The sequence below is a fragment of the Cariama cristata genome, unplaced genomic scaffold (genome assembly GCF_000690535.1).
Source record: "Cariama cristata isolate BGI_N322 unplaced genomic scaffold, ASM69053v1 scaffold28682, whole genome shotgun sequence".
Lineage (NCBI taxonomy): Eukaryota > Metazoa > Chordata > Aves > Cariamiformes > Cariamidae > Cariama > Cariama cristata.
The window spans coordinates 1-10,419 of NW_009602614.1; the positions used below are offsets into that span (position 1 = coordinate 1).

At 44.3% G+C, this 10,419-nt stretch overlaps 1 protein-coding gene across 1 annotated transcript in view; it reads left to right on the forward strand.

Annotated features, from left to right (window-relative positions):
• Positions 1–4,287: 4,287 nt before the first annotated feature.
• The window catches only part of ASXL1 (additional sex combs like transcriptional regulator 1), an 11,241-nt gene continuing 5,109 nt past the window's right edge, over positions 4,288–10,419 (forward strand). The window contains exons 1-8 of the mRNA XM_009694853.1: positions 4,288–4,364; positions 6,946–7,054; positions 8,185–8,305; positions 8,380–8,477; positions 8,818–8,911; positions 9,203–9,355; positions 9,787–9,950; positions 10,045–10,141. Coding sequence (XP_009693155.1) covers positions 4,309–4,364; positions 6,946–7,054; positions 8,185–8,305; positions 8,380–8,477; positions 8,818–8,911; positions 9,203–9,355; positions 9,787–9,950; positions 10,045–10,141 — 892 coding nt within the window. The 5' untranslated portion in view covers positions 4,288–4,308. The remainder of the gene's footprint in view (positions 4,365–6,945; positions 7,055–8,184; positions 8,306–8,379; positions 8,478–8,817; positions 8,912–9,202; positions 9,356–9,786; positions 9,951–10,044; positions 10,142–10,419) is intronic.

Consider the following 10,419-nt stretch of genomic DNA (forward strand, 5'->3'; position numbering starts at 1 on the left):
CTCGGTGTGGGACCGGTTCGTCTTCTTCCTTTCAGATGGCTGAAGGCTCCGTGGAGGAACCGGAGCCTGCGGAGAGAGAGGCCTGGCCTGAAGTCTGGGCAGTGTCAAAAGTTTCTGGTTTAATTACCGAGGCCGCGGGTTTCTTCCGTGACGCCCGAAGCGCAGGCGGCGTGAGCGGCGTGGGTTCGCGCCAAGCCGCGGGGTTGGCATCGCTGCGGTCAGACGTCACTTTGTCACTTTGTCACTTTTGGTTTTAGGACACGTAGCTGCGGGTACGTCTTGGTCTTTTCTGTCTTTGTGAATCTGCGTGTTGAAGGCTTGAGCTTCCAAACCCAGGTCTGCTGCGGTGGTGGTTGTGATGGAGCACCGCGGTCGTTTGACCATCGCAATGGGACAAGGGTCATTTCCCTCTGTGAAGCGTTTAAGCCCTATCTGTCTTGAACCACATTTATAAACTAGGAAATAGAAAAATAACTTCAGTGTCTTTCAGGTAGTGAGCGCGAACTAGTCGGAAATTTTATGTGGGGAGCGCGTCTGGAGGCGTTTAGGCTCGTTGCTTGGCACGGAGTGCCGATGGCCGCTGCTGTCCGCTCTGCGGCGGGCTGGAAGGAGAGTCCTCTCTTTGGGCTCTGCCTGGGAGCCGCGCGCTGTCGGTGACACGGTGACGCAGATCTGTGCAGGTACGGGAGCACCAGTACGTGGAGTAAGGGATGACCCGACTGCCTGCGGCCGGCGTGGAGGGATCTCTGCGGTTTCCTCCCCGTAGCTCTGTCAGTGAGACTCGACTTGTGAGGATATGGGTGTGCTTGCTGTGTAGCGTGTGGACATCTGTAGAAATGGATTTACAGGGCTTGAGGGTGTTTTGTTTCCTTGTTTCTTCCTCTGTGTCTGTGCTTATTTTGTTTTTGCCTGGCCGGGTTGTGCACTGGAGCACATAAACATTCAGAAGGAACAGTATGGGTGAGTCCAGCTGAGACTCGTGTCTGGTACTGAGGATGTTCGGGATAGGTCTTTGTGCTCCTTCTGGGTAAGATTTGTTTGGCTATCAGAGTGTTTTCTTACTGCTTGCCAGGAGGAAACCTAATCAGACAAGCATCTATCTTCCAGCAACTTGCATAATCTTCTGCGTGTAAATTATATTTTAGACCCACGTGACTTCGCTTGTAAAACTGGAGAAGGGCGTAATCCAGCCACTGTGAACTTCACTGCAGGAATCTGGTGGTCTGATACTTCATCGTGTGTTTCTCTTTGAGATCCTGGTTCTGTGAGCCAAGCGCGTCACTGCAGGTGGCAGGGACGCTTTCCTGGTAGGTGACCTCGAGGGCAGAGGCAGTGCTAGGTGACCCTGCACAAAGTCACCTCATTCAAATGTCCCGAGCTCTAACAGGTGAAAAAAATCAGTATTTATAGGCTGCCCAAAGCAGCACATGAGAGTGTGACTCGAAAGCAGTCTCCTAGTACACTTTCTCCCCCTCGTGTGATGGGAAAGGGATCTCTTCACACAGTTCCTCTCGCCTGTCTTTTGGCCAGAACCTCAGGCACAGTGGGTGCATGAGACGGCTAAGCCTCGGCAGCACCTTAGAGCCATTGATGAACCAGAAATAGAACGATCTCATACTAGATTATCCACTTAGAGAGACCAACAGTTGCGTAGCTGCACTTCCAGCTTGCAGGACTGATTGTAAATCCACTAAAAATAGACCTTTATTTAACACTAGTCTTACACATGCTCCCTGTCAAAATGCTTTTAATTTTGCTTTCTGATGCACATTATTGTATTTTGTATTCCTCTCGATGTTTCTGAGAATCAAAGGCAAAAGTGCTTTTCGGTGTTGCTAACACTATGCACGTTCCATAAAATAAGCCTTTAAAGATTCATTTGAACACCCAGAGCCGTAGGACTATTCAACAAGTGCCGCCAGCGCTACATGTCTGGTAAATTCATTGGAGGAGTGATGTAAACTTCCGTGACTAGGGGCGTAGGAACCCTTGACTATCAGTATTATAAATAGCGGAGGAGGCAAAAAGTCTTTTTTGGGGGTAGGGAATAACTAATGTTGTTTAAGCTGTAGCTCCTGATGGAAGGTGGATGCGGCACTGGCAGTGTCAGGCTGGAGAGGGATGGAGGGCCGGGGCTGGAGACTGGGCTTGGGGGGCCAAAGCTGCAGGATCTGCTCTCCCCCAGTTCCTCCACTGAGCAGTCTGTACACTTAACGTAGCTGTTGATTGGAAATGGTTCCCCTCAGCGTAGATTCTTTTATCTTTATGTAAATGCTCGTTCATGCTCAGTTTTAGGCTGTGTATTTCACTTGCTGTCTCTGTCACTTCGAGAGAGGTTTTATAAGCTGTGAAGGATTTCCTGATTTTCCAGAACAGGCGTGTTCCATTTTGTGGATCTTGCACTCAGATCAGGAGTGATGTGTTTCCCCTTGTCAACTCTCTGCTCCCGTGGAGTGACGGGGGTGACAGTTCATGAGGAAGGCATGGAAACGTCGTAACCTATGGAGGTTTTTTGATTAGTGGAGGAAAAAGTGTGATGGAGCTGTATTGACTCGGAATTAAAATTGTTTACTCTCTCTGAATATGGATTATCACTTTCTTTGATCTTTTCTTTAAACTTTGTGTTTTCATTGTGTTCTCTCTAGGTTAGGTAGTTCTCAAATTCCCATCCCCTACCAGGTTAGCACCACCGATGCTTATGATCTTCAAGCATCTGCAAAATACATGTTGGGTGGATGTGATTTAAGAAATTCCTTTTATCGCAAAATATAGCTGAAGTGCAGAAGTACAGCGAGGTGGGATGGGTTTTTCTTTATTTGCGGAGGTTGGAAATGTTATGGAGATGCAAATGGTGCCCTACGCAACATTTATTTTTTTTTTTGCAAATGTCCCGTTCCTGCGACTCCAGAGGCAGACTGCAGGCTTTGTGTCTTGCCACGGTGCTGCAGTGACTCAGTTCTAGATGTCGCTGATATCAGTGGGGCCTTTGGGTTCCTCCACTGGCTTCTCACACAACTCAAACTGAAAGATAGCGTCATGTTGCCAGCTACTCCAAAGCCTGGTGACAAATGAAATCAGGATCGTGCATCATCGTGGCCATTGCGTTAGGGGAATTTAGACCACAGTTACAATCAAAAAGTTCCCGAGTGAATACCCGTTGCTGCTTTTTGTGGATGTTTCGGGCCATGTCCTGTGCCTCTATCACAGCCTTTTTGCTCGGTCGGACCCAGAGGTCTGTGGAGTTCAGTGTCTTTTGCATTCAGAGAGCAGCGCTGGCTGCTTCAGTGGAAGGCGCAGGAGATGGCGCGTGTTAGGCAGCTGTCGGGTAATCTGCTCCCAAAGAAACATCGTGGTTTACATCTACTGCAGCTTATTTTTGTTCATTGTTTCCTGTTTATGTGGGTAATCTTCTTATCCACAGAAATGTCTGGTCCCTTTTTTGAATCCTTGAGTTCTTGCTTCTAGACGTTTTGGACCAGTAAGTTCCACAGGCTTAAAAAAAAAAAAAAGTAGTAGCCTCTTTAGTTCTTCACATATAAGTGGCAATTCTGATCTTCATATAATATATGAAAGGATGAGTTGTTATTTATTGTATTGCCTTTTTAATATCTGATTTTACTCGTTTGCTTTCAAAGGCAAGCGGTCCAAATCTTTTTAGTGTCTCTAGCCATAATTTTTTTCAACATCCTTTACTGTTATTGTTGTCCTTTTCTGAATTCTGTCCTTCTCTGACAAGAATTCTGACTCTTACCCGTGGTACCCTTCTTGAGATGGAGTGAAGATGAAATGAATGCAGTAATCCAAGGAAGGTACGCTATTGGATTATATAGTTGTACAGTAATACGTTTAATGCTAGAAAAATACTGGATGCTTTATTGAGAGGTAGGAAGGTGTACGGCAGGGAGAACGATTTACATCATTAAAGGTCACTAGCCACTGTACAGTTTTGAAGGTTGTATGTGGCAGCAGCTCAGTCTAATGTATATTGAAGTCTGTGGTAAAGCTTCCACTGTTTTCATGTTATGAGGTCAAGGCCAAATTCTGCTGCTTTTTCTCTCCTTCATGTCTGTATTTCCGTTAAACAGGGACCAGATTAAGGTAAGCCTTTTGTGATGCTTACCGTGATCTAATCTTGAGGTAGCCTGAAATTTTTAGCATATGTCTTTTGCAGATGAATAAAGTTTTAAGAGGCATTATTAGATCTGAACTGCAGCTTATGGAGTAGTTCTGTGAATGCAGAAGCAAATTCTGTAATGACACGTGGTCTTTCTGTCTTTTCAGGTGCTGGAAAATTACTCTGACGCTCCTATGACCCCAAAACAGATTCTGCAGGTCATAGAGGCTGAAGGACTAAAGGAAATGAGGTTAGTATTGATGATCTTGTCTAAAACATAGTGTGGAGCATGGGGCAGACTGCATATGAAGGCTTGTGTTGCTTCATGCAATTCTACTTCATCTCCAGCCCACTTTTGTTCTTCCTTTTTTCTCCTTCCAGCGTGGTAATTTCAGATGACAGTATAGACATCAATTTACAGGTTGTGAGTTTTGTTTGTTGTTTTTTTTTCTTTGACAATAACTGGAAGCTGGTTTTGGATTTTTTGATAACATACAGAGTCCCCTTCATCCACCTCTTGTGAAATTAATGCCTTATGCAGACCAGACTCCTGCATTGTGTTGTACTTACCACTTACTTGTATGGTTCTCTCGTAAGTAACTCCCAGCAGTTTCTGATATTGTGACTCTAGTTTGAGAACAGTTTAAATTTTGTCTCCTCTGGGCTTCATTTCTAGAGCAGACTATGTTTTAGAAGACTCAAAAAAGTCATCTTTATTTTATATAATACTATACTGGCTCTGCTCAGATTTTTGAGCACTGTGGTAGCACAGCTCACACTGTTGTGGCTCTTGACGTTGTACGGAGGAGATGCCCATCTCAACGTGGGTTTCGTATGGAAAAGAACCTGATATGGAGCCTCGGAAAACGACAGGAGTGGGAACCTGTTCTCCTTGGTTAAGTTCCTGTGCACTTCCATCTATTTCTGTGACAGTAGTACAAGAGAAATACAGAGTGTCTTGCAGATCAAAGAAAGTAGGTAACCGTGATAGTCCAAATGCCTCAGTTAGTGCTGCATGGCAAAGAAAGAAAGTTTGACTACCGGAGCCAGCAAAAGCAGTCTCTCTTGGTTGCTGCCCATTGATTGACTTCTGGGGAATCCAGATGCGTGGACTGTTTCTAGTCTTGCTTCCTCCGCACCTTGATTCTGTGGACTGTTTTCCACCGTGGTGTTTGCCTTTCCTGAACCTGTACTTTACCCAGCTACAGAAAGTAAACTAATTTCTTCTGATGCCTAACAACTCAAAATGTTAGCTTGTTTCTGCTCCTTATTTGTGTCTGAAATGAGGAAACAGCTGGGATGGTTTGAATAGTGAAAATCGGTGATGCATACAGAGGTGTTGCTTGTAGGAGTTGCCATTGTTTGGAGAGGGACGATGCCGACGTGTGTTGCTGCATCAGGATCGGAGCTGTTAGAACGCCCACCTGCCACCGGCAATCCTTGCCGAGGAGATCTTCACCAGTTTGGATATGGGTGGTGGTTTCACAGTTCTGAGTAGGATTCAGACAGGCTTTTGATGAGGACCTTCATATAGCTTTGTTTTAATCAATACTCCACACCTTTCTTACATCAGTCCTATTACTTCAGCAGTTAGTTGAAGATCTACGTGCATAGACTGTCCTCTGCTAAAGGTAATAGCAGGTCTCTTCTCACGCACGCAAATTATCTTGGTGCTCTCCCAGTTCTGACAAGTGACCTGTCACAGTACGTAACGAAAGACCAGACTTTGGAGCATGTGTCAAGTTAAATCCCACAGAGCTAAACTGTTCCTTTAAAGGTCGGTGTTTTTCCCTCGGGATATCTGCTTTTCCTTCCGTGGTCATTAATTCTCTGCTTTTAAGAAAAGACTGTTTTCTTCAGAGCATAATTGTTCGCAGAATAAAGGCAGTGATCCTGCCTAGCTAAATATGCCGCGGACTTGGCTGGTACTTGTATAGAAGCCCTTCCTGAAACTCCATTTCCTGAAGGAAATAGCTTGGTGGCTTGAGATGGTTTTCCCTTTGAATCAACACCGAGGCAGTGTTCCCTGGTTTGGGGGTCACACTGGTCTGTTGGGAGGGCCGTGTTCCTTCTGGGTGGCACTAATGGTCCTGTGTGGCTGATGCCTGAGCCAGGACACTTGGGCCCAGCACCATTGCTGAGTTTTAGCTCCCTGGAGAGTTTTAACTGGTTTGTTTTTCTCTCATTTCGGGGAAAACTACTTATTTTGCCATTCTAAGAAAGCGTGCTCTGTGGCTGGTTAGCATGCTTGGAGTGTCTGTTAGACAGTGTTTTCCCTTCTGTGTTTAACAGGACAGAAGGCTGGAAATTTTCTTCATAATATCTAAAAGCGATACAGGGTAGGTTTGTCTGTTGCCAAGACTTGTGAAGAAATGTCCTAAAAACAAACACTCAGGGTGGAAACAGAAATTGTTCAAAGTTTTCGATTTGAGAACGATTTTCTTTGAAGCATTTTGTCTCAGTCCAGTTTTCAGTTTCACTTTTAATAATAATGAAATCAATACTGCTTTAATGTCTCTTCCAGGTAACTTTCTGCCTGTACATGTGTCACTTATTGGAAAACATGAGATTACGTGGCACAGAAGTTCCATCAGTGTGAGCGTAGGATGGTTGCTTTAACCAGGGAGTTACGTAGGACTTGACAAATTAGTGCATCAGACCTTTCATATCTAACTCTGCTAGCGCAGTTTTGTCTGTGACATGTCAGGGAAGACATGTCCAGAAACACGTATGTGTACAATTTACACTGGTTTTGTTCACATCTTTCGGTTTTCTTGATAAGGCTATTTCTTAAAACTTATGGTGTTTTTTTCTTTCTTTCTCTGTTTCAGTGGCACTTCTCCCCTAGCCTGCCTCAACGCCATGCTCCATTCCAACTCAAGGGGAGGTGACGGGCTCTTTTACAAACTGCCTGGACGCATCAGCCTTTTCACACTCAAGGTAAATGCTGAGTTCCTGCCCTCAACTGAGGGCCGAGGTGCGAGTTCTGCTTGTTATGCGTAGCTGAGCGTTAAACTGTCACCGAGCATCGTATGAGCTGAATGTGCTGCATGTGAGGTCGTCCTGTGAAAGGGTGTCTGGAATTCATTATTTCGCTAGAGCCTGTACCCTTCAGCTATATTCAGCCATATATGATAAATCCCTTTTTTAAAAAAACCGTATTATTTCTTGAATTGCCCAAGCAAGATAAGCCCTCTTATTCTAGTACTTGGTGTCCAGCTCAGGTGGCTGTTTATCGAAACAGTCCCATGCGCTCCTTTTCTGCCAGCCACAGGGGAACACAGCCAACCAATAAATTAAATTGGTCCGAGAGCTTGTAGCTACAAGTAAAATCTTGATAGAAAAATGTATGTTCATTCTTCTGGTTGTTTATTTTGTGTTCCACTGCATTCTGTCAATACTTAGCGTCAACATTTTCCTCAGATCTTGAGGTCTCTCTGGAACGTTTTTTATTTTTAGTTTGTTGTCCCAATAATCTTAAATGTTGAAAATGTTTCTGGTCTTAGGCATTTCTTTTGCATTGTTTTCTACTGTTGGATTCCCTGATAAATATCAGCTTGATAGACAACAGGTATCTCAGCTATTTCATTTGCATCTTTTTTTCTGCTGTCAGAAAATTTTGTTGAATTGCCATATTTTGCTGAGAATAGATGGCATTGAAATGGCTTTGATTATACAGGTAGTAAATACATCTCTTAAGCTTACTGTCTTGGTATTTGACTACTCTGATGCTGCCTGTTCTTTCGTAGTAAGAACGAGATACTTCTCTTTAATAGAAACTGCTTGCTTGCAGAAAATTGCAATGAATTATTAACGTTACGTATTTTGGATAGGTTTGAGTTACTCGTCTAGGAGGTGTCTCTAAAGTGTGCTAATAGTTTAGGTGACTTCCGTTCCACTATGAGCCCAAATATACTTTAAAATACCTTTCTGCATCAAGGATTGAAATAGGGAAGATGAAAAAGTTAAACTTAAAACCTATATGCACTAAACTTCCTGCTCCCATTGGTTTAAGTCGTCATGGTTGAGAGGGAGGGCTGTCACCATCCCAGCTCTGTTTGCCCGTTTAGAAGGATGCCTTGCAGTGGTCTCGGAATCTGTCTGTGCCAGAAGGGGAGGAGCTGGAGGATACAGCAGACGCAGAGAGTTGCGAGTCCAATGAGGCTAGCACTGTGAGTGGTGATAATGATGGTAAGTGTTGAATGCCATTTATCTTAAACTATGGGATCTACTTCCATGTCTGACTGAGTGCCTGTCTCTTTCAGTGTCTCTTGATGAAACCTCCTCTAACGCCTCGTGTTCCACCGAATCTCAGAGCAAGGGACGCGCTACTACCAGGGAGGGCTACAGAGCTGCCTCCCAGGTAGGAAAAGTGGGGCTAATGGGAAGCGCGAAGCCTCTGAAGGCAGGCTTTCATTGCTGCGTGATAGTTGGGTTAGCGTGACAGGGACTAGTTGTGCACCGGTGCCTTGGAATGAGTTATGGGGCTGTCTCCTTAGGTGAGGAGCTTGCAGTATGGGGAGGGATTGTGTACAGGAGGGTAATTTTGATTCTCTGCTAGTCACAAATGTAATGACACCTGAAGATTTACCTAGGAGCTAGGTACTTCTTTAACTGAGGAACGTGCTGCTTAGACGATTATTTTACCCCTTCATAATGTCTTTGTTCCTTTGTTTTGTTTTTGTTTTCTTTCCGGACTGCAGACAACCAAACAGAAGAAAAAGACGGGTGTAATGCTGCCGCGCGTTGTCTTAACACCACTGAAAGTAAACGGGGCACACATGGAGTCTGCCTCCGGTGAGCACTGCTTTTGTTGTGGTGGTTTTCTAATGACAGCATAGGTAGCTTTTCATCAGTAGTCCCTAGTTATCTGTAAGTTTGCCTGAGGATTTCTTTAACGCTTGATGAGAATGCGTGTGACTGTAGGGAGTTGTGTATATGTTTAACTCCATCAAAATAGTTGCTAACTGGGCAATACCCTGTAATAGTGGATCTGTTATTAGCAGATAATTCTTGTATGTTAAACCACTCTCCAAGTTGGGCTTCTGCTGTCCTTTGCATATTTTTATGAAATTGTTTTGCTTTCAGGCTTCACAGGAAGGCATGCGGATGGGGAGAGCAGTAGTACGTCCAGCAGCAGCAGCAGCTCTTTGGCCCTATGCAAAGCCACCTTGCGTAGTAGAACGGAAATAAACAGGGATCCTCCGCAGCTTCTGAGAGGTATCCGAAAGCCCGCCGCTGGTAGGTGCTTCTGATTAAAGTTAGAAGAATAATTGACCATAAAAGCAGGCAACGTTGAAGTCCTTGTATATCTGAGAAAAGAACACCAAGGTGCTCTTCCTTCAGAAGGCGTATGGCGATCTTGAGGCTCGCAGGCCGAACCTTTCTCCGTGTACATTAGCGAGACAATTATTTAAAAGTTTGCCTAGTCTGAAGAGCAGCATCAAGAATTGTACCTGAATATGACAGAAATGTGACCTCATATCAAAATTCCAGATGCGTGTCTATTAATTAGTGTGTTTGAGAGTCTGTCTTCGTACTTGAATGCTGCAGTCTTTTCTCGTTTATCCTGCTCCTTTTGTTGTAGTAGTTTGACATGAATTTCTTGCCCGTAATGCTGAAATACTTTTATACAACAATGTTTATTTTATTTGCCTGTCCTTAAACTGCAGGGCAAATGAAACGAAACAGGGGTGAGGACATTGACTTTGAAACACCTGGTTCCATTCTGGTCAATACAAACCTGCGAGCTCTGATAAACTCCAGAACTTTCAATGCGCTCCCATCACACTTTCAGCAGCAACTTCTTTACCTCCTTCCAGAGGTTGACAGACAGGTAGGAGGGTGCAGCACTTGGGTGTTTTCCATTCACTGCATTGCCTCGTGATTGCGGAACGGCTGGAGCAAATGTTTTCTGTTTGTCCCATTAGGTTGGGGCTGATGGGCTGATGCGTCTCAGTGGCAGTGCTCTGAATAATGAATTCTTCACCCACGCTGCGCAGAGCTGGAGAGAACGACTGGCTGATGGTGAGCAGATTTGGTTTCCTAGGTGGCTGGAGAATAGGTACTCATTTTACGGGATTTTTTTGTTTTTCTTTTCCAGTTAATGAATGAGAATGAAATCCAGCTTTGCAGTGTATCTGGCTGTGTTGCTCCCAACTTTTCTTCTTTTTTTTTTTCTTTTCTTTTTTTCTTTAAAATCAAAGCTATGTTTTCCTTTGCTGCCATGGGACCTTCAGAACGAAGTGGTGGAGGTGTAAGGTAGTGCCAGACTCTTTTTTTTTTTTTTTTTTTTTTTTTTTTTT